The sequence below is a fragment of the Haliaeetus albicilla genome, chromosome 17 (genome assembly GCF_947461875.1).
Source record: "Haliaeetus albicilla chromosome 17, bHalAlb1.1, whole genome shotgun sequence".
Lineage (NCBI taxonomy): Eukaryota > Metazoa > Chordata > Aves > Accipitriformes > Accipitridae > Haliaeetus > Haliaeetus albicilla.
The window spans coordinates 25,704,995-25,732,834 of NC_091499.1; the positions used below are offsets into that span (position 1 = coordinate 25,704,995).

Sequence of the window (27,840 nt, forward strand, 5' to 3'; positions counted from 1 at the left end):
GTCCTGTTTCCAGAGTTGAAATTCCACCGTAGTCTTCGTAGCTGAAGCAACAAGCACCTTCCTTCACATTGGTGTCATTTGCAATGAAGGATGTTCTGCCAGACTGAAGTGAGAGCAACAGCTTTTAAGCACGTTAAAGCGAGTAGCAAATCTCCAAGACCCCCTTGAGGTTATTGGAAGACTATCTGAGATGGAGCCCATGAAGCAAGAAAAAACCACTGCAAAGGAGAGGAAGGAAAATGAAGTGAGAAAGCGAGGAAGAGAGCATGAGTGCGAGAAAGCTTAGGAGCCGTGTTGGCAAAAAGCAGACTGTCAGCAAAGGGGATGTTTACAGCCTTGAAGTTAGGATTCAAAGAGCAAGCGCCTGGCATGAGTCTGCGCTACAGCCCCTAGAAGCAGGGTAAGGCTGAGAATACAAAACCTGGGGCCAGTTCTTGGCATATACAAGAACTGGAGACTTCCTACTTGTGCTCCTGGCCATACAGCTGTTGAGTTACAAACAGGTCAATGTGCAAAAGGACCCTAAACCGAGCGCAAACGTATGCTCTAAAATCATGGCACTTACAAGAAAAGCATTGGCAAATTTTTTTTTTGGCCAGTAAAAAGAAAGGAACTGAGAAAGAGAGAAATATGCATTACATCCAAATATCAAAGCACATTAATTTCTCTATAGGGGTGCTTGTGATTGCTCCATAATTAGAAGCTGAAAAGCATCTTATGCTTATGAGGAACGCATGTGTATCCTTCCCAAAGTCATAGCACTTACATTGAGGATAAACATTTTTTGGAGAATTTACAGACTGATCCAATAATCAGCTCTAGTTAAGTGGTTCCTTTGAGAAAATTCACATTGTACCAAACGCTTTGTAGTACTGACGGTGTTTTAATGATATTTTTATTTTGTACTGGAAAAACTTATCCTCTAACAAAAATTAAAACTGTTCAGCTTCAGGGGATTCTGTGGAAAAAAGTGACACGCTTTCAAAATGCCTCCCACCTCCTGCTGCGATGGAAACACGAGCCAACCCAAGCTGGCCCTTCTCCGTTGCCTGTGCCCGCGCGTTGACTTACAGCCGCACAGAGACCCAGCGATGCTCAGTCTGAAACACATTCACGCCGTTGAGAACAGGGGTGGGATCCGGGAACATTTTCCATCTTCTGCAGGAGCGGACAAGAGGTCCCACCTGCGTGTGCATGGGGGTGAAGAGCTGTCGGAGGTTTCAGGTGGCGGTAGGAGAGAGATGAGGCAACTGCTGGAGACAAGGCTTTGATGAAGTTCAAGTGGGAAAAGAGACATTTGACGTTTCTGCCTCCTCAGGCTTTTCCTGAACAGCCTTTTCCCTTACAAGGATGTGATGAAGTGTCCCTAGAAGGGTATTTCGGGACCGCACCCTCAGCGCTCGGACCGTGCTGCAATTTCAGTCGGCGACAACCTGTTGAGAGCACGGAAGGGGTGTTAACTGCCTTTGTGAGCTGCAGCTTCTTTTTCTACAGGCACAGCTAATAGCCAAATCACTGAGCCTCCGCTGAGGAAAAGAAAAAATGAAACAGAAGGAAAATATTAGGGGATATAAACAGAGACATTTAGTTCCAAGTCAGCCCAAATCTGCAGTCCAGAAACAACAATGAAGAAGCAAACTAATGCCTGGAGGAAGAACTAGCGAGAAACACATCCTTGACTAAACTTCCCAGCTTCACATCTGCGACTACAGAGCTGGAAAGGTGAAGGGCAGTTTTGTGATTGCTCGGAGTAGGAATTGTGGCCCTGTGCTCAGACCTGTGATACTCGAGGTGTGCAGAAGGATTTATAAATTCAGCAATGGCAAAGATACGTAGAATGAAAGCAGGCAAAAAAGACACCTGTAAGTTAGAAGTTGTAAGAAAAAAAATGTAAAGGGCCCATCTGGGAAACAACTAAACGAATGCGGTATTTGTGCTACCTCAGTATGCTCTGCAGCCAATATTTAATAAATGGGAGCATGGAGGAGATGAGTGGTGGTTTTTACAACAGACCAGCAGGTTCAGTATCTGTTGGACACATACAGTATTGAACATCCGAAGGCAAGATACATGAGGTAGATAAGGGGTCAGGCAGTATTTATATGACAAATAAGTGAAGTTTCCCAGTTGTGAGCAATTACTTCTGACCAAAAAAGCAGGTAGCCTCATCTTCAGGCTGTGGACACTTCCCTGTGCTTCAGGCAGAGCGAAGCTCCCCCAGGTGAGCGCGTGGCTTTTGCTCAGCAGGCTGCACCGCAAACCGACACTACCCAAAACCAGCCTTTGAAGGAAAAGCATTTAATGAGTGGGAAGTGGATGGGCCTGCGGACTCTCTAATGGTATAAATGTTACTGGAAAAGCCATTCCATGACATAACGTTCATCAGAGATCCAAGCCGAGGCAGCAGGCAGAGGAGGAGCCGAGCTAAGCTTTGGGTCTCAGGGAGAGTTGGTCCCTGGACAAGGCTCCTGATGGGTAGAGAGGTGACCACAACCCACCAACGATGGAGACACAGACAAGTCCTGTTTTGGCCAAAGCCACTGATGATTGACAAGCTCTGCTCACCCTGAGCAGCCTATTCTGTGCCCCGGCTGGTGATAGATCTGAAGTGCCATCTCCTCCTGGAAACATGAGATGGCATATACCCTTATTTTAGAGAAGCATCGTACCAGAGGTGTACCTACCTATGTCTGGAGTGGTCCAGACAGAGGTTACAAAATGATTTTATGGCTTTAAGGGACCCGCTGTCGACTATAATGCTATAGCTCTGGTTGCTTACCTCACAGCTCTGCCAGTTTTTATAAAGGCTACCAAAGGACTCATCTAATTTTAGTTTTTTAAATGCCAGTGTCTTGGCTAAGCCAGTTGTGTAGGATCCTCCGAGGTGGCACAACATGGAGAAAGAAGCACTGGCAGAGGGGTAACTCACCCTGCCCTAGGACAGGTGAGCTGACTCGCCCCTGGAAGCCCTCCTCTCTGTGTACAGCCCGGCTTTGATGCCACTGCTGTCAGGTAAAACAGACTTCAATCGAATGGTCCTACAGACCAACCTACACCTCCAGACAGCTGCTCGACCGGTTTCATGCAACATCCAGCAAGACACGCCTGCTAGGTCAAAATCTGGTCACCTACGTAGCGTGCCCGGTACACAGCCCCTCTCCCATGACGTCCCTTAAGCGGAGAGCAGAGCAGACGAGCCCGAGGCATCGGTGGCAGCCCTCGCCGCGCTGCGCGGTGACAACAGCACGTCCCGAGGCCCTTGCACAGCACCAGCTGGAGACACTTGTTAATGAGACCACCGGTACACCGAGAGTGACAAGTGTGACCTTTGGAAATTCAAATTAGGCTTGGCACATGTATCTTCCACATGAGGGCTGTGACTGCCGTCAGGGAGTCGCACATGTGGGTATGGGGTATGTCTCCACTGCAGGCTTGCTGCTCGTTTTACACGTGCTGTGACCCATCCGCCTCCCCGCCACGGCAGCACACCCTTCGCTCCACATGTGTCCGCGCGTGTTGGACCCACGCTCACGCGCTCAGCTGGGGCTCTGCCACGCGGCGTGCTCCGGCTTCCTAACGTCACCCTACCCACTCGCCTGAGAACGTGAAAGCAAACGACGTGCCTGTGCCCAGGCTCACGCACGGCTCTTCTGCAGGTCCCAGCAACTAAGTTCCAGCCTCCCCACCAATCTGCTCTTCCCTGTACATCAGCTTGGTTGTTCAAATACACCTCACCGAGGTCCAGCCCTCTATTTTCACCCAGACAACTCTAGCTCTTCCCTTATTTGCCTTTTTCCTTTTCCCCTTGCCTCACCAAGATGTGTGCTAGCTCTTGCTCACCACTGCTATTAAGTCCACTGGAAGGGACTGTGATTTATGGGGAGAGAAGGGAGAGCAAAAGGAAAAATACCTAGGCCATGCTATGGAAAGGTTATGCGAGTTTGGGGGAAAAACAATTCTCTACCAGATGACGGGTCTAACTCCTCCTTAAAATGCTGCCCCTGTTAGGAGAGGTTTCACCGAATTGTCCTTCTGTTGCTGTGGAGGAGGTAAAAAAAACCCTCTCAAAATAGAGTGCAGAGCCTTAAGCCCAGCAACAGGCTTCCTAGCCTGGACTTGTGAGCATCTGAGTCTATTATCCAATAGTTTGATCAGAGAAAAACCTGGGAAGAACGTGGCACACAACTTGTATTGTTGTTATGGGATTTCTGGCTGTGGAGAAAGTCTGCATGCAGTGAGATGGGTTTAAGTCTGACTGAGAGTCAAAATCTTACCATTTGCCTTAGTTTCTCCTTTTTCTTTCCCTTCCTCCTTACATGATTCACACTGTATTTCCAGGGAAGTACGTGGAAAATTAAACAAACTAAGAAAAATTAAACTGTCTTATTGATGGTGACTCTGAATACGTCAGTAATAAAACAAGCAAGACAAAGTATTAGAAATACAGACCAGACAAAAAATGTGCATATACTGCTCCCTTAGCACCTTTGTCATGCTGTTAGAATAACACTGAGTTAGGTTTTTACCACAGCTGAATTACTGTGTTGGGCCACCTGAATCAGAAATCCCAGGAAAAGTGGAAAGGGCCTTTGTGGAACTTCAGGTACCATCCGTTCGTAGGCTGGTGACAAAAAGCAGCAGGTCTGCTCTTAGAAACCTGCACCTCCGTGTCCAGCATCCTGACAGTGCCCATCCAGGCTTTCTGCCATTCTGGGCTGCTGATGCTTGAGTTTTTCAGTTGTTGTTTGGGTTTTTTTAATTATGCAGAGAAAAAACGCAAGATGGCCAAATCTTCACTAGATGCTTCAACAACTGCTCAGTCAGTAAACAGTAACCTACTGGAGTAGTTGGGATTCAACAGTATTAGATGATGATCGCAGTATCTGCCAGGGTGGGTTGGTGTTATATACCCGTAGTCCAACCAACTGCTATACACCTGCCAATGGGACAGTACCCTTCAAACTCTGCAGTCACACGACTTTCTGTAGGCCCCATGGAGGGTTTCAATGCAATTTAGGAACTCTGTTCTCTCAGAGTTAACTATTATTGAGGCAGAAAAACCCCAAATGAAATATGCAGTAGTGATGCATACATACCAATTTTGAACGTAACGGGCAAACAAAACCCCCAAAGGGAAATCAGGATTGCAGGTTTAGCAAAAAGCATAATTTGACCTTCATAGCGGCAGTTTCCACTAATCATAGGAAAAACTACAGTATTACCCACCCCACAAGTCTCCTTTAGCAGAGTAACACCACTTGCACGTGCCAGTGTGGTTGGCCCCAAGCCCGCAGAGCCCGAGTTAGGCAGCTTGCAGGCAGCAGTTACAGCCACGGGCTGTACTCAGTTTGGCCTCCATCAGTCGCATGTTTGGGGAGAGGATGATGTTTGGGGCAGGCATCTCACAACGTTTCACGAAAGGTCTTTTGCTGCTGCAGAAGGCGGGGAGGTGCTGCCGGCGGTCCCCTCTCGGCAGGGCAGGGCAGTCCCATCGTTCGGAGCCAGGCAGGTCAACAGTGAGGGATGCTGCAGCAAAAGACAGGACTGAGTTCAACTGCATCTCGTCTTCTTGGCTAGCTCAAGAACAGGAGAGGACCAGTCATCTCCAGCACAATGCCTTCCTCAGTGCAGCCATACAACCCCCAAAGGCAGGAAGGCTCCTAACAGGCTGCTGGACAGATAGGTCAGCCCAGGCTGGAAGGGGCAGGAGTATGAAAATGCCTCACCTGAACATCCTGGCAGGACAAAACTGCTTCTGAAGAAGGCTACAAAAATAATAGACTTTTTACCAACCTCTCCCATAGATCAACTCCAACAGCAATACAACACCCTCGCCAAGCGCAGCAAACAATGTCAAATAAGGATGGCAAACGTGCCCACAGACACACAGGGGCCAGGACAGAGGTATCCACTGTAGCACAGCCCTGCATGTAAGGCGCGCATTTAGGAATGCTGTTTTCACCAGTAAAGTTTACGGTAAGTATTTACTAGGCTAATTGTCTCATAGGTTTGTCAGCAATCGTAAGAAACAGGATAAATACCATGCAAGCCTGCAGTAATGGCTTCTCCCATCGTTTGCAGTAAGTTTGGGTTTTCACTTAGAGAGTACAGTAATGCTTACACAATAAAAATGACAACAGAAAGGTGAAGGACAAGGTAAACATAGCATTCATCAGAATGATAAAATTAAGAGATGTCTTTCTGTATTTTTTTATTTATTTTACATTTTTATTTCTCTTCCCAAGTCCAAAGAATCGTCCAGCAAAAGCCCAGGTCTGAATTATTTAGGATTTGGGGTATAAAGAAGCTGTCTGTTTGGAGAGTATTTGGACTTCAGTGGGATTTTGAGCACCAGCACTTCTGCAAAACCAGATCAAGACACAATGTTATTGATAACTCTATCTGGATGCTTGAATTTTGAAGGAAACCTTTGCAGTAGACATAATATAGTGCCACCTCCGTGAACCAGACACGGCATGAGCTCGTAACAGTGTCGCCCGTCACCTTAATGGCGAGCGCTAGTGCTGGAGGGTGTGCGCCGGTGATGACTGGAGTCCACTTTGCACGGGAAGGTCTGTGTCACAGAAAAAATGGCTCCTGATACAGCGTTAAAGTAATGTGTTGCTTATCTTAAGAATAATAAATAACACAGCTTGTAAGCTGCTTTTTCTTATATCTTAGAGACATTTTAACCCTATTTGGTCAAGATATCAGAGATATGATAATGCATGTTTTAAGGAATGGATGCAGATAAATATTTTTGAAAGCACTCAGATGAAAGCTGTCAGTGGCTGATTTTAAGCATGTGAAGCTGCTTTCCAGTCTGAGCTTTACCTCACACAAGTCAACGCGTACCACCCATCCTCCCAAAGCCAACAAAATGCATTCTGAGTACATCCCAGGGTTAAGAGAGTAGGTATAATTGGGCAATAACATCATCGGCATTTGTTATTTTCCTTCTTTGAGAAACAACGGAATCCTCCCTCGTAACCAGCACAGCCAGAAGGGCCACCGTGTTCTGCCTATGTGCAGGGTCCCCCCCATGTTCCCCGGGCAGGGGCTGTTCTTGGGGCTCAGGAAGGCTCAGCCCTGCGGGAGCAGAGCCTGCACTCGAGCTTAACCCTGCAGCACGGCTAATGCCGGTTTTAGCACAGGTAACGGCTGCAGGAGTCGGCGATGCGAGTCCCAGCCCTCTGCATGTCTGACCCCAATGTTAATGTCGAGGAAGAGGCACTGGGAGGGAATAGAGGCGTCGGAACTGAAAGGATAAAAACCCCTAAGCGACCCAAGCCAGGCTTATCGCTGCAAAATCTCTCACTGGACATGCCCGTCAACTTTGACATGTGCCAACACTAGCTTATTCAAACGGGCTGGATCCACTTTCTTGGGAGTATGAGCAAAAAAAGCATGCCTCCCTCCTCCTTGGATGACTTCACGCAGTAGGATGCAGAGTGCTGCTATAGCAGGACTAAAGGCAATCAGAGGGGACCACTTTAAATGCTCTCTTACTTCCTTAATCAGAGCAGTGCTTGACTTTCTCTAGAGAAAAAGATTTTAAGTGATGTCTACAATTTGTTCAAGCACTAACATCCTGTACCCGAGCAGAAAGCACTTCTCAAGAATACGTTACCAAGACACAGAGAACCCCAGAGAGACGATACACACGTCTGTCGCCACCACAGGAGGTAGAAAATCAGGCAGGGCAGATGATGGCACAGCCTGCATTTAAAAAGGAGGGATATGGGTTGCTGAAGAAAGCATTAAGGCGTTTCAAGAAAAGGATAAAATTTACAGAGTTTTCCTTCAAGGAGTGAAAGCTCCAAAAGGATATGGATATAGTGGGCAAACCGCAACTTGTGGCAAAGTTCTGGGTAAGAGAAAGAATTCTGAACTACAGGTGGTGAAGAAGAAAGGGGAAGGGAAATCAAACTACAAAAAGAAAACCAGAAGAAAAAGAAGGGAAATAGGATAAAAAAGATTACCCTTACAAAAAAAAGAGCACCTGAGCTGTAAGGGAATACAAAATAACAGTGCTCTCTCAAGGCCTAGGGGTTTTGAGAGGATTTGTGGGTTGCAGTGTGCACACTATCTTGTACATGCTGCACGCGAAAAATGGGAAGACCACCACAAATACATACTCTGCGGCTATTGTCATGCCTAAAAACCACACCGGGCTTTAGTGCCAGCAGCACAGCTACACCTAGAATGGGAAAATGCAAATGGGCCATCGAAGATGGTTCATTACATGCTGCTTGCCTGTCCTATCATTATTACAGTATCTCTTTATTTTTCACAGATGAATATGTTCAAAAGAATGAAATTTAAATGTTACATTCAAACCTTGGGTGAGATTTGGCGAAAAGCATGTATTGCTCCTCCAGAAATATACAGTAATGCTAAACATTGTTTTTCGTGCCTTTTCTTGGTACTCTTTTAGTTGATTCTAGTAGACAGATTAGCAGCTGACATTACCTGGAACAGTTGTCCTTGTAGCATATAGATTTAAGAACTCCAGTAGGGAACTGCTCATTATCAATATTTGCAAGGGTTGCAATTTCAATGTATAATTTTTTCATTAATATTTTGTAACGTACTGCACTACTTCCATATTACTTTTAAATCACCACCAAAAGTGACAACTTTAATTAGATTTTCTAAATATGCAGGAGACAGAGGGAGGCATTTGGGAGCCAAGCACATAATTATATCTTTTCCACATCAGGCTCCAGGTGATCAATCTAATTCAATCCATGCCAGCAAACGGAACAAGACTTTACACATAACTCAACACTCATGCAACTATTGAAGTATGGCATACGCACTGTTTTATCCTCAGTGAACTGTACTTGGATGTGTAATTATTCAGGGAGTACTGACAGGGTGAAACTCCTGTGGAGAATGAAATGATCTCCTGAGTGAAGCTGGTATTTCCCCTTACTGTAAAACACGAGCATTTGACAGGTTACATGCTTCAGAGTTTATACAAGTGAAGGCTGGCCCAAGTCTGTGAAAGCCAGCAGAACCCTCCTGGGATCCTGTGCAAAAATCTCAAAAACTCAACACCAAAACAAAGAGCTACCACAAATGCCATCTCAGAACTACATACAGCTCTTTCACTTTCTCCCCTCTTGTAGCTGCAGCTGCGTGCACATTACAAGGATCCTATTTCAGGGCCACAGCTGAGTCTCTCTGGAAAGGAATGAGAGAACAAAAAGTCAGCAGGCATTGCAAGCGGAAGCAAAACTCACGAGGAGGGGAAACTACCAATGAAAGCGTTGGGGAATAACTGCTCCTAAGGACACAAGTATCAATCTGAAGAGGGTCACAGAACAGAGCTTAGGCTGTTGGACTGGCTTCAAAGAACCATTGGCTCAGAAATGACAGTCTTAATCTGATGTTTGTGCTTCCCAATTCCACGAGAAAAGAACCCAAAGTCATTATTCTCCAGGTGTACATTTTGGTATTGTATTTCAATGTAATCAATGACACCCAAGCATCTTATCATATGAAGTAATGCACATGGCTTAAACCCCTATAAGCAGCTACGAGAAACAAGCAGCAGTTATACATACTGAAGGATTCAAGGGGATGCCACAACAGGACTGTCATGGCACCCATTTAGAGAGACACTGAAAAGCTCGGCATTATAGTACGGATAATGGACTGAGTTGTCATTCATCTCCCAGAACTGTAAAAACGAACCCCTTTAATCCTCTTTTCCCAAGAAGTGTTTGAACTGCTGCAGGATGAACCTATTTTCTCTTAGAGCCGTAAAATTACTACAATTCTTATATTTTGCAACAACATTAGATGTTGAAAAAGGAAGCATCCTCTTTTGCCTTTTCTGTGGTTAAGTGGTATGCTTTCAAGGGCAACTTTTATGAATTACCAGTATCTATGAACAACAAAAGGATAAGGATTGTGATAGTCTAGAAAACATTCTTTGCAATAGTTTAAGTGCAGTGAGAAAAGCATGCATTTGCCTCATTAGGATAAAGACTCCAGCTCTACATATTTCCAAAGCAAGCATTTATTCCTTCAAATTATTTTTCATACTGGACAAAAGAATTCAGTACAGGTTTTTTGGCAGAGAAGAAAAAAAGTTGACAGTTGCAGTAAAGTATTATCTAAAATGACATTTCATTCTTGTGTCTCCTAAAATACATCTATTTCTCTCAAAACAATATTAATCAATTAACAAAAGAAAATGGACACCAAAATATTTTGATAGCTTGAGGTACCACATTCTCTCACTGACTGCATACAAGTCACTCCCTGAAACTCACAAGAAACTTCTATCTTTTCCCTTTACCCACTGCATCTTTTCTTACACTGAATTACTGACGAAAGTGCAACTTACTTCATAAAATATTCAGACATATTCAGAATGTCTGCAGCATGCAGCCAAGAATCTGCAGTAGCTGCCTGCAAGCGATTTACTAGAAACAAACATGTTCTCTACATCTAGTACATGCAGTTGGCTGACATCCCTAAAACAATTATTCAGTTATTCCAGAAAATTCTGAAATATGGTCTGTACAACCTTGCAGAATAACATGGTTTGCCAAGGATGCTGCTGATACTGTCAGTATTCTTCAAGGCAAAGGGCTAGAAAGCAGTGTTGGGAATTTTAGCTTGTAACTGCAAATAATAGGCTTCCCCCCCCCCCTTTCTTCTTCTTCTAATCGCAAATCCAAATTAAACAACTTATTTCAGATACCTGCTGCCTCTCCACTTCTTGCCCAGCACTGGGCATAATGTTCAGTCTTGCCTAACCCAGCTGCTGCTTCCTCTTGCATGACCAGCCCAGCTGATCCAGACTCTACATGTCACTTACCAATACTGATTTCTTGGGAGGCTGTAGGCTTGAACCTGAAAGCGTCTCACAGGAGCACAAATACAGGGATGGAAAAAGTATGCTGCAAAAAGTAGGCCTGTCATACAGAAAAATGACAGGATGGTTTTGTGCCCTGTTAGAGTCTAAACCCAGTAAAGTGCAGAGCGTTCCTTCATTTGCAGACACAGTCAATGATTCACCTCAGATTCCTACTAGAAGCCCATGATAATTAGTCACAAGCCATTCTCACCCTGCATGTGGCACAGATTCTGTAGCTACTAGCACCAGTGAGATTAGTTTTGACACAAATTAGGGTTACAAAATTTGTTAGTCTTGATGCAAATTTTGATTTTGACATAAGCCACATTTTTCACTTTTGCTTAAGAAAGCAGCAAACTACAAGCAGTCATTTTAGCACTCAGTTTTCTAAAAATCTCAAGAAATATCAGAAAACATTTTGCTGTAAAAGAGATTGTTTGCTGTTGTGGAACAAAGAAGAAAACTATTGTCTTCTGATTCTTATGTATGAATCACTTTGGCTTTACTAACAAACATAACAATGCAAGAAATTAATACAAAAACCTAGAGATGCAATATTTTCTTTGCCATAAATTGCTACATACTCTTCAGTGACTGTAGGTGCTCTGATTATTCACTTAGTCTCTTAAGATACACTTTCTCTTTCAGCTGAAGAACAGATATTAAATCACTTTTTTCCTGTAAAGCACAATACTGTAAATGGATAATAGTAAAGAATAATAAATAGAAATTGTAGATAATAAATTTATTACTGCAAAATAACAAAACTAGATTTCTTTTCTAAAATTACTTTTATGACCTATCAGTACAGTAGACCTGGCAGGAGAATCCAGCTTGTATTTACATGTATCTGTTTCGAATGTACTCTCTGTACATGAGGAAGTCATCTTTTCCCAGGGGCTGCATGTTTCCTCTTCCAGCCTGAATGTGCGCATGAAAAATCTCTATTGATTTCCTATCAGCTCTTGGAGGCTGCACTTCGTAAATATTGTCTTGAGAAAAGGAGGAGATGGGTATTCTGGAAAAAAAAAAAAATCAAGCATGCAGAATATTTGAAACTTTAGGTAAAAATTTTCCACAGAGAGAAGAGTATTTCTTTTCCTTGAAATATATATGAGACTCAAGGAAAGGGCAACTTCCCACTAGATAATTCATTTACCTAGATTTTTATCACTACTGCAGACCTGATAAGACCCAGCTTTCCAAGTAGGGTAATTAGGTAAGTTGTCACTAATCACATTACAGAATACTTTCTCACTTCCCTCTGCTCTGTCCTCATTTCTTCACCCTTCCTCAGATCTGCTACGGTCAGTAAGTACCCAAGCTGAAACAGATCTGTGCCATGCATTATAGCAGATAATAGAAAAACTTTATAGAGCTATCCATTAGCAATCCAGCAGCACAAGTGATTATACTCTGAACCAACATATAGAAAGGATTTATCAGATAAGAAATTTCCATCTAATTATCAGGAAACAGACAACTTACTAGTAGCAACAGCACTCTGTACATTGGGACTGCTGATATTTTATGAAAATATTGTTTAAAATAGCTTCATATAATAAATACTATCTTTGAATCCTAATATTTAAACCTACTCATGAGAAATACATGATGTTTGAAGGTTTACAAGAACCTGAGTTTGTCAGACCTTTTCTAAGCACTACTGTCAGACTCACTCATAAGGTAGAAGCTGGTCTTTTAACCGTAACTCTTGAAAACTGCATAGCCAGCAGGTCAAGGAAAGTCATTGTTTCCCTCTATTCAGGGCCTGAGAAACCATATCTGCAGCACTGTGGCCACTTCTGGGCTCTCCAGTACAAGGCAGACAATGAAATACTTGTACGAGTCCAGCAAAGGTCACCAAGATGATTAGAGAGCTGGAGCACATGGCATACAAATAGAGACTGCAAGCGCTGGATTTGTCCAGCCTGGAGAAGAGAAGCTAAAGGGGACCTTATTGCTATCTGCAACTACCTAATGGAAGGGTGTCCGTGTGGAGCCAGACTCTTCTGGGAGCGTGTGATAAAAAGACAAATTTCAAAAAGGGAATGCAAATTGCAACATGGGATATTCTGATTAGATACAAGGGAATTTTCCACTGTGAGGGTTGTCAATCACTGTTGTTGCTCAGAGAGGCTGTGGAACCATCCACCCTAAGGATATTCAACAGTCGAGTGTATGTAGCCCTGAGCAACCTCATCAAATCTGGTCCTCCTCTGAGCAAGGGGACTGGATCACATGACTTCCAGGGTCCTTTCCAGTTTTTAATATTCTACGGTTCTAAGCCAAACTCTTCACTAGCAATGTGTTCTCCACAACCAACTGCACGATAGCAACAAAACTATTTATACTCAATACATAATAAATGAATAAACACTAAAAGTATCTTTGTAGTAAGTAATTTTCGTTTTGAAGCACTTCAGCTATTGTGAAAGCTGCATTCATTAATACACCATGTACATTTCCCAGCAATGTTTTAGTAACTTATAAAACACTCCCAGTGTTGAACAGTACAGATGTTTTACCTGTGTGATAGCAGATCAGTTTCGATTCCACAACAGAACATACAATGACTAATACATTGCCATCTGAAGGTAACCTATGCATAACTTTTCCTTCTGTCAATACTATTTGATTTAGAGGAAATCAAAGTTTGAAATTAACTTCAAGAAAAAAACCTGACAGAACTATGATTACCTAGAACAGTGGATGCAATGCACCTATAAATGCTAAACAGGAGAAAAAAAATAATTTCTCAGTTATGAAAAAAACGACATACATGTTTTAAGAGTTCTCTAAATCACCAGTTTAATACATTTTTAGCCCATATTTCAGCTGGAGAAGCCGATTTAGTTTCTAGATAGCTATTAAAATACTGCTGCTGCTTTATAAATACTCTATATAATAAACAAAGCTGCCCAGGTATTCAGTACAACACAAAGATTTCAATTCTGAAAGACTCACTTTCCTACCACCACATACACTGAACACTTTTCTACATCAGATCATTACCTAGAGGTGGACCCAAAACATCATGGGGCCCAGCAGCCTGTCTCATGGAGTAACTAGCAGCAATGTTTGAGGACAGATTATTAAAACAGAACAGGTACTGAACAATCCCTTCTCCAGTATATCCTCCCAGATTTCAGCAACCAGGATTTAGAATCTACCTGAAGCAAAATTTGAAACTGGACTACTCTTTCATGAAAACTGATTTCCATGGGTCTTCACTAGTTTTTCTAATATCTCTGAGACTTACAGAATCCTGTGGGAATAAGTTCCATTACTTAATTGTGTCTGACGTGACACTCCTTTCATTTGTTATCGTAGGCCTTGGTTGCTTGTAATTCTTACATTGGGAGAAATGGTGAACAGTCATTCTCTGTTTGCCTCCTCTACATCACTATCAGACAACCAAGTGTATTTCATCTCTCCTCATACACTAGTTATTTTCTGATCAACCTCATCACCTTGCCATTAATGCAGAGTTCCAAGGTCTACTCCATTCTCTTTGATAATGCAGTGAGGACCAAAATTGCGTTTAATACCTCAGATTTTTTTCACTAGCTTTTCATTTGTCATCTGCTATTTTAGCTACTGAAGACAAATTTTCTAAATACTTCCCATAATAGCATATTGGAATAGTAGACAGTGCCAGGGGCTGAAAAAGTCAGAATGTTATTGTTAAACATTGTATTAGCGTATGCACATATTTTTGGGCTCAAAACTTCTCAGGTAAGAAATTACAGCAGCAACTTACTGTCAAAGCTCACTATTTCCAAAAGCAAACATTGACCACCCAAATGCAATGAAGATTCAGATATTTGCAACGTTGCTGTACTCCACAAAAGCCACAGTCATCCTGCTGATGTCAAGAGACAGGAATTTATTTTAATGTGAATAATCTCTGCTTTTAAAGGGAAAAAACAGGGGAGAACTGGAACACTTGAACAATGGCAGAGCTCTTCTATAAATGAAATGCAGTAATAATCTTCTAGCTGCATTATAAGCACAAACTAATGTTTGACACTGTTTCTAAACCATGATCTCTATTAAAACTGTGAAAAAACTTACTCCCCTTTTAGCCTTTTACTTTATTAAAATATGGTGGATTTTGGATGTTTCATCACGTGATGGTTCATTAGTCTTATAAAATGACCGCAATGTGTCATGCAGTATAGTATGCCTAATATTCCACTACAAGTGGAATACGGTATGTAAAATAAAAAAGGTTTCCATATTAAATTAATATTTTTCAATTTAATATTTAAATTTGTATTTTTCCATTTTACACAGCAATACATTCAAGTTGATTATACTTACACTGCAATGATAGAATTACTTATACAGGTATACTATTGAATTTGAGACAATAAAATCATTGGTCACCCACTTTGGTTGCATACTTAAAACCAAGTTACATTTTACCAGGATGTAGACAAGAATTTGCTAGGTTATGTCATAGAAACATTTGGCTATTCTAGAATTGGAGAAAAAAGCAAAGCTAAAGAGTTTGCAAGAAGTGAAGCCTTACTGCATAGAATATATTTTTATTTTTCCTTATTTTTAGACTATATTACAATTCCTGTTTAGGCTTCTTAGTCTTAGCATTCTGTGGCACTACAGTGGAATGTAAACAAATACTAAAAATGTGAGCAAGTTACCTGCCTGATGATCAAGATAAAATTTCCAAAATGCTTGCATTTTTATGCTTTTCTTAAACAACACAAAACTCATTTCAAAAGCATTGAAGCTCTTCTGAAGGGTCCAACCTCTGCTATTATGCTCTCGCTAAATCAGCATTTTATTTTACTTTTTGTTGGTAAACTGTAGGAATAATACTATGGAAATCTATCATACTTAACCTTTTCTTTCTATTTTTTTCCCAACAGAGTGATAGTTTCTTCTCATTATCACTTATTCTAGTTTATTACAAAACATTAAGGTGGGTGTTTTCAGAACTGGTACCAAATATTAGTCTATCTAACTTCATATCTAGATGCTTTAAAAGTAGATTGCTTTTCAAAGCACCCATAGCTTCTGCAGATACTTATTTATCTAGTTTAAAGCATTCGAGCTGAGACTAGCAATGGTATTTGACACTAGCACACTGTACTAAATTACCACTCTCACTAACACCAAAAGACGTCACTTACTCAAATGTACCTAGCCTGTCTAGTCCACTAGCAAGTGAACAATTAACTAAAAGAACAAAACAAAGCTATAACACTAATTTGATGCCTTCTCTATTTCTTGATTTGTTTCTAAGACATGACATTTCTGAAGCACTAATAAATCAAAAGTAATTTCCTTAGGCACAATGGAAGCTGGACAGCAAAGTGTATTTCATTTTGAGTATTTAGCAACTAAATCTCAATTTTCCACCTACTTGCTTCACCGTGATAAAAATATATTGAAAGAACCACATGTTCATGCATGCCAGTTTTGATTAATAACCCTGTATTAAGCTGTAACTATTTGTAGAGTGCTTGTATTATCCAGTCATTTAATTAAAGTCATTTCTCTAACACTATTCATGTAAAAATCTAATCTACTTAATAAGTTTAATATCTCACAATAGAGTCATGAAAGAGAGCATACTATTTATGACTTGGCTATCAGATCTCCCTAGAGACCTGTACCTCTATAGCCTCCCAAAGAAAATTACATAGATAGTAACATAAACACCATATCATTAAGGACAGCAGCCTTCACATGCAAAGTGCAATTATTTTCACCCCACTCGTGAGCAGGCTTCATGGTGTTATGGTTTCACCAAGAGTAGCATCATCTCTACAGTAAAAGAAGACACAGCTAAAATCTTCAGTTACAATGAGGATGTTCCATACTTTGAAGGAAAAGTGCACAGTGATGTGCTTAGCTCTCAGAAATATAGCAGTCACCAGAAAGCCACCGCATTTGTTTCAACATGGATTAGTTCTCCTCAAGTCTCTGAAGGATATCTAAAGGAGACAAAATGTACTCTGTTGCCTTGTTTGAATCCTAAGCAAATATATCTGACCTACAAAACTCTGGCAAACCCAGAGTTTATTTGGGTTCCCCCCCTCAGATGGTATCCTTTAAATTGCTTGCTGTGCTCTTGAAAAAGCCTTCAACAGAATTTTCCTTCCTTAGGCACCAGCACCTCCGTATAACAAAGTTTCAGTCACGTTCTCTGTGAGCGGAGAAGACCGAAAAACAGGAAACCTTCTCTGTCCAATAGTACTGCAACTTGTGCCTTACCAAACCAACCAGCAGCAAAACCTGGACTGCATCCAGGTCCCACAACAATCACCTGAAACTCCAACTGCACGTACAATTTCAAAGGTCAGAGAAAGAAGAGACTCTTTACACAGATACACATCTAAATGAACATTTTACAATCCGAACTAGAAGCAGCTTCTCTACAGACAGAAGGAATATGTGAGAAGGTCAGAACATCTGATACAGAAAGGTGATCTCTGAGGAAAGATAAATCTTTTAAGTAGGGATGATTTATGCTGACCACAAACTAATTCAAAACTTAAAGATTGAACACACAAAGGAACCTAGGGGTAGTACAGAACAAACCAAAACAAGTATCAAAAGAACTCACAAAAAAAAAAAAGAGGAGGAATATTGTGTTTCTTTTTGGAAAGAAAAAGCTTAGACTTACTTTTTCAGATAGGATTACTTGAGGAAGACAGGTCTCTTAAACTGATGAATAGAAATTTATCAATTCACAGACAAGACAGGGACAGACAGAAGAAGGGTCCTGAGAATTTTCATTTAAAAGTCTAAAAGTAGATGGGCTAAGGTGGCATATAGTTTAGTACTTTCTGGGTTTTGCTAGAGACTGTTAATACTACAAAATTCCAAATTCAATAAAACCATAATGGACAATGTAGAAATAACTAGATTTACTGTCATATTTCACAGGATTTTGTTACAGTTATATTTTTAGCAGATATGACTTCAATGCTGCTGACATGAGGATCACAATGAGACTTCATAGCCAAAAGTGAGAAATACCAGCCCGCTAACCCCAAAATAAAATTAAAAAACCCAAGCTTCAAGACACAGAACTTCTGAAGCATTTTAACAGTGAACACTGTACTAAAAGATACAATAGTTCTTCATTTAAAATTTGCAAAGAGGCAAATTTAATAACAGAACCTATTTTGACACATTAAAAAAAAAAATCTAAGACCAGTTACAAGACTCAAAATGTTTTTTTTCTAGTCTTGTAAGGCTACTGCATTATCTTTTTAACACATAACATACAGAAATGCTAAACCAGGCCAACAGCAGACACAGAAAAACTAAATTTTTATGTGTGGTGCAGTAACAAGGTCCCCGCCAAGTCAGAATTGTACTGAACTATTGTTTTATAGCTCAAAGTATTTTTTCAGGTTAAAAAAAAAAGCCCTTGGGTTTTGAAAAATGATGGCTAAATTTCATCATAATTCATGTATCATTCTGAAGGTATGCATGCCACTATCACAGCCTTTTTTTTTTACATCAATGGATGGTATGAAATTTGACATGTAGATTTTTTATTCAGGATTCAGTGTAGAGAGGGAGGAAATATAGAAGACCCAGAGATCAAGTGTACTTCAGGTACTAAAAACATATTTATTATAGACATCTATAAATGAAAATTATGATCTAAATCAGTATGAGGCAGATAAATGCTAACAGTTTTATTGTTAAAATAATATTCAGCATCTCATTTGACAACTCTACCAAAAATGCTAGGCGCATGAGCTTTTTCATCTGAAAAGCTCAGAGCTCAATATTGACAGAAGAGATGAATGGGAAAAAGCTAGTTCTTCCTGTATACATGGGGATCTGAATCACAAGGCGTTAAAACCATTTTCCCCAGATCCCTGGAAAAAGCTCACGCTCTGCTCCCTGATCTGGCATAAGGGTGTTATACAAGATGACTGAGCCAATCTAACAAATTGCCACCAGCCACATAAGAAAGCTCTGCTGCGTTTGACCCAGTGGCTCTGTCTCGTCGGTGCTGGCCCTAGTGATAACTGGGATCTTCACTGGTCTAAGTAATCACATTAATCTACCAGGATACTATTTGCTTTTTTTGCTGAATTAGTTTGCTGCAGACTGATGAGCCGAACTGATTTATGGAGCACTGTAATAAGTAGCAGAGCTTGCACAAGTAACTGAAAAAGTACATGATAAGGAAGGAAGGAAAGAGCAGGACCCCCCCCTTTTGGTGGCAATGAGCTGTTAGAATCGGCTCAGCTATTTCGTTAACTTCTCCCATCAAATCTAGTCATGCTGTGACCTAAATCATAATACCAAACCATTTCACCTGCCAAACTTCAGCAGAGCATTTCATAAACCATCACAACATGGACTTACTTATTTCCTTCAGTCCCCAGCCAGCTCTCTTCAGGAGAGTCCTACAACTCTGATCATACATACTATTGCTTTTCCCCAGACCTTTCCCAGTAGTATTCTTTTTGAGATGTGTGACTAAAAATGAACAGAGCATTCAAGCCCAAAATGACAAAATGATTCCTTTTATGTGGTGTTCATTCCTGATACTCTTTTGTCTTTTCTAGCTAACATGAAGTACCAAGTACTTTCAGGGAAAGTGCCCACAGTGACTTTAAAACCACTTGCACAGAATATAAAATGAACATACTCTCAGTAACAGGCAGCTTAGTCAAGCCATTTTGTAAGAGACAAGCACACAGACAGCACTAAAGCCATTCAGAATCCCAGTGAAGGGGCCATCTTTCACCTTCAGACAGAAGACAAAATCCAGGTAGTTTATAAACAGCCTGACCAGTAAATCTCAAGAGAACTCACACAGGCAATAAATGCTGGAGAATCACAGAAGTGCTTTGTTTAAAATACTGACAGTCAGAAAGAGCAAAGATTCAAATTAAGTGAGGAAGACTAATCCTTAAAGCTATTTTTAGAATACCAGAACAGTGGATATATGAGTCAAAAAGAGAAATTAAAGTTATTGGGACACATCTGTGTTGGATCAGTTAACCCAAAGTGGCTAATTATCCTCATCTCTGTTCTGAATCAAGAGCTAATAGTGAGCTACATACTTTTTCTTTTATTTAGAAGTATACAGAGGTTTAGATCATATATGCTTCTTAGTATACAGCTGTAAAGAATATGAGATCAGGACATCTCAAAGTAAAATGAATCCAAATTATCACCAAACAGGAAAGAATTTCACCCATCATAGAAGCAAAGATTTTTTAGTTAAGGAGAGAAGTAAGGTAGATGACTCCCTATTTAACACAGATATTTACATCTCCAAGGAGTTGAAGCTATGCTTATTTTAATTAAGAGGCATAGGTATCCTGTTTCCAAGAAAAGGAAGAAATAAAGTGAGTTGTAGGTAAAAATACACTGTCTATTCAGACCCTCTGGGAGATTTCAAAGGGGAGACTAAGGATAAAAAATTTGCTGATTACTAGATGCTGCTCTGACAAAGAGCTGTCTAGCAAGAAGGTGCTTTACTGAACTGCAGAATTTATTATTTTTTTTTTTTAAAAAGAAGGAAACCTGGACTGCCACCTTATCAGAAGACAGCAACTAGATAAGAGACCTTTGTGATTTAAGCTTAGTGTAAACAGATGACAATACAAAAAATTTCTTGACCTATAATTTCCATGAATATTCATAACAATTCTCTGTTTTGTGAATAAACACTTTCATTGAAGTTTGTCTCAATTTCTGATGTGAAGCAACATACTGGGGTGCATATTTGAAGCAGAGAGCATGCAAAAAAAAGCACTGTACTGTGAGACTACCAACACACTTGAGAATCCAAGATAACTTGTAATTTCCAAAGTCGCTTGTTGACTAATTATGAACGCCTTTTGATTCAATGTTTCTACAGCAGTGTCAAGAAACTATTTAGATATTTTGCATGGGTTTAATGTAAAAAATAAATATACTTCACAATCTAAACATCCTTTATTAATTTACTTCTGCCTTTCAATATAAGGAACCCCCCAAGAACTCCTAGATGTGAATACACAGAAAGAGAAAAGTTCAGTACCAACCTTTTCTTTAGTACAGTTACAAAGCAATGATAATGCCAGGTTTACAAATATAGAGCTATTTTTAATCTAATCCTCCAAGAAATAGACCTTATACTAACAAAGTCATATGGAAGTACTGAATGAAACAAGAGAATTGCTCTAAACTGAGGCAACAGCTTTCAGAAGTAACTAGGGTTGTAAAACACTTCATTAAAATTAGAAAATGTACTGCTCTTTTTACTTTTATTTTTTAAAGTGGTATTATGTATTAAAAATACTCCAGTAGAGCATTTAATTAACAAAAATTGAAAATGTAGAGTGCTCCATTGTTCACTGGAATTTGCTTGATTACTTTTACCTTGGTGAGAAAATAATGTATATAATGCGCATATACACAGAAACAACAGTAAAAAAGCTCATATACTACTTGTACATAGTTAGCTGGTAACTTGTAGATAGTTGCTACTCAGTTTGAGTTGTTTGATCAATACTTGGATGACAAGCAGAACCTAGGTAGTCTTGATTTGAAAAAAAAATTACACATTTAACATCAAGGGAGCTTTTGAAAACAAGGACTATATGATATATCTTTAAAGGCAGCGTATGTTTTTAAAATATTTAGGGAGAACATAGCCTTGGACCATGCTGCAGATATCAGTCACTGAAGTGTTCTCCTGCTTGAGCATCATCAGTGCCCCACAAAACCAAACAGGAGAGTAGATACCTATGGATGAATTAAAGTTGGTGCACAAGCATTGTTGCTATATTGCATAGGCCACAACAGGCACAGGCACAGCACTCTTCTCCAGAAGTGCTGCAGTGAATCAAAACACTCAATTCCCTGTTCGGGAGGGAATCAAATTTCTCATACTCCTAAGATGCAAGAAGTGCATTTGGGAAGCGATTGAGAGGATATTTTTCTACAGTATTATTTATACCACACCACAATGAGTACTATGGAACCAGGAACAGGTGCACTGTGTCAGCCAACAGTAATTACACTACAGTACTCAAAGTCTCCCTTTGCATACATGATAACAGATTGTGCTAAAAGTAGTCCAGCTCTATTTAGCTCTAAAATTCTACCCTTTTTTCCTTCATGGAATTTCTATGAACAAAACCAGGAACTTCAATATCCTTCCACATTCTCCACCCCTCTTCAGTATTATCTCACTGCATCACTGTAGTCCCTGTTCAAGTACCCATTTTTTGTTCCTAATCTATACTTACAGTTTCTAAATTTAAGCCAGAAGCTTCTCTTCAGTATTTCTCCAATGCATATTCGAGTACATAAATATCACTAAATGACATTGTAAAAATGAGAAATATTTCTTTTTGTATTGGCTTTATGTATTTGATAAAAATGGCCACAAAGTTTAAGGTTGTGAGGTGTGGGGGTTTTTTTGGTTGTTTTTTTTTTTTTTTTAAGATCAAAAAAGGATCTATGAAAAAGATTTTCTTGAAAAGTGTGGAAATGACAGCAACTAACCTAAGCCTAAATTATATCTCACTGCTGATGAGAAACCAAAGCTTTAGATTGAATACTTCATTTTACTATGAAAAGGACTGGGGTTTAGTTGCATTTGTATCTAGAAGGAACAACTGGAGAATCAAATTTGCCAGATTTTTTTTCAGTTTAAAATGCACCTAACATCAAATTAATACAAGTTAGCATAATTTTTCAATTTCTTCAAGTACTCCTTGAGAAACAAGGAAATATACAGTCCAACAAGTGCAAGATGTGCTTCAGCTGCTATTACTGAAAAGACTCTCTCTCGACCTCATCTTGAGTATAGTGTGTTCACGTTATTTTATCTCTAAAAAGTTAGTATTCTCCCAGGAAATTCCTGATTCAGAGCAGCAATTCAAACTCAGCAAGAGAAAGCTTCCTTGTTTCAGAATTGAGCAACATGCCTTTGAAGAATGGCTACATTTATGATTTTTCTTGAAAGAACAATCTGTCACTGTCCAAACAGTATTTAAGCGTTTTTAAAAAGCTGCAAAACAAAAGCTGAAAAAAATTTTTAAGCTGTATAAAGATATACTTTCAGAAAAAAAAATTACCAACTATAAGATACCCTGTTTCCTCTCAGATCGGAACAGACAAGAACGTTTGGTAGAACTGGCAGAGAAAGATGACCTACATGACTTCCAGAGGAGGAGTGACAGGAGGCACAGATTTGTGTGCTCTATGACTTTTACACTTCCACTAATTGGAAACACATGGAAATTACACTTGGGAAAGGAGAAAAATTAACATCTGACTACTGGAGTACTCTCTCCAGCACCTGGCCGCTCACCAAAAAAATAAAAATATAAAAATATCCCATTTGACCCCTCAAGACTCCTCAAATGTCCACTAAAACAAACACAGGGCACTCACAGCTTTCTCAGAAGAAATTATTTCAGATAACTGCACACTAAAGACTGAGTTGCAACTTTGAATGTTTTTTTAACGATGAATAAGCAGGCCTGCCAATCCCTTCAAACTATCTCTTTCAAAAGCTATCACAGCAAGAAGAAATTGCCTTTTAAACTCAGTAGCTTCAGCACTTTGTGTTGTGATAACTCATGACTGCTAAGAATTTTGAATACAAAAATCTTGGCACTACAAAAAATTACAAAAAGCCCCGAAACCACCACCAACAACAAAAAAAACAACCAAAAAACAAACGACAAAACACAATGCACTTTTTTTTTTAAATTACAAGGGAGAAGTAGGAACCTAACTCTTCATGCTATGCATTGAAACCCCCTATGCAGTGAAAGCAACAGAAGTATGACTCTCAAACAATTTAACATCAAATTTACCTGATGACTTTCAGGTCTAATGACAAAAGCAAAAAGAAATAGGCTAAAGGGAAAAAGAAAAAGAGTACTTACAAATTTATAACCCTATCCAAGTGGTGTTTTGAGCAAAATTGCTGGCTGCTCTTGTCTTGTTTATGCTGACTCTGTCCCAGCTGAACAAACCTGGGAAAAGCAGTAGACAGGAGAATAAATCAAAGAAAGTAAAAGAACAATCCCCCCAAATTCAGCAAATGAAAGAAAATGACACAAAAAAATGAGCCTAAGCCATGTTACATCAGTTACTGATCATGAACTACCTCTCTGGTAAACAAGAGAGATTTTTAAAACTTTGCAGGGGGTGCATATGAGAACTCAGCAGCTTATTTTAGCTTGAAAATGATCTGCCTACTAATTGGTGTCACCTAGGTCATGGAATAGAAACTTTCTCTACCCTATGAAACAGACAGCCTGCTACAGTCAACTTCTTGTCTTTTTCAAAGCAATCAGTCAGATGAACAGCCTATGGGAAAAGTCAACAGAAGAAATAGAAAGTATCTCAAGTTTTTGATTTAAGTCAGTCCTCAGCCAAATTCAACCTAGTTTATTCAGCTGAAACACTGTCAGTCCAGCACACTTATTTCCAAGCACCTGTTGGGCTGCTGAAAGACATTAAGATGCAAAATACTGTTACAGCTTTTTTCTTTGCAATGAATTGGAGCAAAATTGAAAAAAAAAAAATTAGTTAATCCTAATCTTATTCACTTAGTCTAAGAGGAAAAGTCAGAGGGTTTCAAGGATATGTAGTTATCTCACACTTGAACTCAATTTGTTCACTCTCCAACACATCTGTGCTACTGAAAACAGAAGTAAATGTTAGTTGTGATGTTTTTAATTTTCTGACACAGTGGCTTTTTTTTAATAGTTAAAAACACTTAGCTTAAAAATAGACTTATTGGTCTATTTCAGAAATCTTTACTGCATTTTAACAGAGGACAATTAACAGTGCAAAAGCAATTGCATGGAAGCATGTACAGAAGATAAAGGAACAACACATTCCCTAAAACAACTTATTGTGATTTTTCTTTCTGCTCCATTCAGATTCTATACTGTAGAAACAAAAGCCTCAGAAACATGAGACATGACTTTGGCTGTTGAAAGTACTTACATTTCTAAATAAGAGAATTTTAAGTGGAAATAAAGACAATTAACATCCTCTAGTGCAGGAGCTTCCTGTTGAAACAAGCTTAAAAACCAAATATAAGCAAAATAAAGGTGCAAATATTTTTATTAATTGCTTCAAATGATCCAATATTCTGGAACAAACAAGGCCTAAATTAACACAAGCAAGTTATCAGACATCAGTAAGATGCACAGTTGCTCCGCAATATACATCCTCAAATTGAGGGACCCCCTGTCCCTTCCAACCTCAACCAATCTGTGGTCCTGTGATCTCTATTTTGATGAGAATTAACACAAATGATGTCAGCCATCAGTGAAAATGGGCTGGACAGACTCAAATTACTTTTAATTTGCATATATACTTAATATAGAACAGTTGATGTAAAGTAACTTAACCTGAGGTACTTTAAATCTGTGAATCCCTGATGCTAATGAAGAAAAAAATACGTAACATGTCCAATGATGTCAAGTAGAGTCAGGATCTTGCATCTCCATTTCCCTTATTACAAAAAATAGAAAAAGACTTGAAGTGAGAACTATAATCATACTGTGAAATAAATTGCTGCTATTCTCAAACGATGTACATTGTAATAAAGGATGTCAGTAAAATCTATACTTTCCACATAAATCAGCACATCAGACTATAAATAGCACTGTGCCTTGTTAGCTAAGAGGTAAGGAATTTGTAATTGTTCTGTTTTTAAAACCTGCATTGCTTGAGGGAAATGAAATAAATGCAAGCTTTTTTTTGTCTTGAAAAGATATTAATAGGGAGCTTCAAAGCCCCCCCCCTGGAGTTTACAGTACTACTGTAACAATAGGCTGAATGTTAGTCCAGCCTGAAAAATGATAAAATGGGAAGTAGCTGCAATTCTGGATGTTGCCACAGAGCTGTTCATCTGCACAAAGTGAATCGTAGTAGACACCAGCTTGCACTGGGCCATTTGCAGAGCAACAGTAACTACCCAGTATACCAAAGGGTAATTGTCAAATTGGCATCCATTTTCTAGTGATTAAAATAAAGAACCAAAGTTAGAGGCATAGGTGAAGTTAAAAATTTCAGAGATACTGAGAAACATCCTCCTCAACCCTATTCAAGTGTACCATCTTCAAATTACTCCACGTGTAGGAAATAGGTAAAAATGGGAATTTTCAAAGAACTAAAGAGTGCAAGAGAAGTAGCTACCCCTAAGGAAAAATTAACCGAAAAAGATTTTAAGTAAAAATGATGTTTTGAGAGCATTAATGAACTAAGTCAGGATTAATCATCACATATCACCAAATGAGAAGATATAGTGAATTAAAACTTCTCTCACAAATTGAAAAGGTTTCAAATATAACAACGTAATCACTGCGATTACACATTAGAAAATAAAAACAAACGCACACAAGGCCATTTCAATGTATGCCTCACAAGTACTCACTTCAATATACACACAATGTTTTTCTGAGACGACAGGTAGTTTTCTTACACCCCTTTTCTCAAACTCCATTAATTCTACATTCTAAGCAGGTGTTTGAAACAGTGGTTTATTAAGCAAAATGTAATTGACTTGCACTCCTGGTGTCTTGCATAAGCAATTGCTCTCTTGGCAACTGCATAAGCCTTTAGGAACTAAGAGGGTCTTCAATTTGGATCTAAATTTCTCCAACTGATTTCTAGTACTGAATTCCCATGATTCTGACTAGTTTTCAAGGAAAAATATTGCAGTTGAGGAAAGAATCTCCTCCACCAGGGAACTGAATAAGTAACTTTTCGGTTCAGTTCTAGTTCATTTATAACTGAAATTATTCTAGTTCAGTTTTGGTCTGAGTTAAAAAAATTTCAAAAGGTTCAAATTAATTTCCAATTTAAAAAAAAAAAGGAAGATTTGAACCAGTTTCTTTTTGGCTTCAGTGTTATTCTGTGATATTGAGGAAAGAATTTGAGAACAATAGCGTAAGTACGTATTTTTTAACAATGGCAACACATAGCCAGCGCTCTATATGGGGTTATGGCAATTCAGAAACAGCATTCCTGATACAATGGGAGTCGCTGCCTTTTGTTGGAGAAGCACACCATTAATTTGCTGATTGCTCTTGGGGAGCTGACAGTTCATGGCTCCTGCAGGAGTGGTGACAACTGTTTTGTAGAGGATAAAAGTCCAAGTTACCCTTGAATAAAAGCTGAAGTTTTCAAGTAGTTGGAGCTGGAAGGTGATACCTTGGTGCTTTCTCACCAACTCTCACCTCCAACTGCTCACAGTAAGCCAGCAGCTCCCAGTTCCTGAGGAGAGCCTGCAGGTGCCGTGCAGCGTGCTGCCTCATGTTGTAGCAGTTTACCTCGAAGTGCAGGAACTGAGTGGGAACTTGCTGGACCACCCAAGGAGCTGTATTTTGTCTTGCACTATGCTGTTTCTTACTCATTTCCTTACGTATGTTTTGAATTCACAAAACCATTTATTAAGAACAAGTGGCAGTATGATGCTGTACACACTATGCTTGGTGCCGTGCATATACATACACACATGTAAACCCTCACACCACGTTTATTTGCATGTTGTTATTTCATAAAACTCCAATAATGGCAAGGGCCAAACTGACTTCTCCCTCTCCTGAAACTTACAGTACTCAAAGTCACTTAGTTATCCATGCTTCTACAGTGTGAGTTATTCTGGCCACTTTTCTCAACTCTTCTCCTCATAGTCTACACCAGATTTAGTAACGGTCTTAAGGTCTCCCTGTAAAACCTACATTTTTTTATTTTAAGCTCAAATGGCCAAAATGTTTCAAGAAAAAGGCTGAATATTATTCAGAAAAGCAATTTTCCTTGAACAAAAGTCACACAACTATTTAAATTTGAGTAAAAGGTAACAGGTAACACTTATCTCTGCGAATAACACATAACGTTTAAAAAAAGACAACTTCTGTTGTTTTGTATGCATTTTTATAGAAGAGGCTATTTCACTTATGACTAATTTGAATTAATGTAATTTA

General features: G+C 39.6%; 1 protein-coding gene across 1 annotated transcript in view; it reads right to left on the minus strand.

Moving 5' to 3' along the window:
- Nucleotides 1-10,014: 10,014 nt before the first annotated feature.
- FIG4 (FIG4 phosphoinositide 5-phosphatase) overlaps nucleotides 10,015-27,840 on the minus strand; it is a 73,091-nt gene continuing 55,265 nt past the window's right edge. The window contains exons 22-23 of the mRNA XM_069805108.1: nucleotides 23,779-23,868; nucleotides 10,015-11,894 (exon numbers count right to left, since the gene is read on the minus strand). Coding sequence (XP_069661209.1) covers nucleotides 11,717-11,894; nucleotides 23,779-23,868 — 268 coding nt within the window. The 3' untranslated portion in view covers nucleotides 10,015-11,716. The remainder of the gene's footprint in view (nucleotides 11,895-23,778; nucleotides 23,869-27,840) is intronic.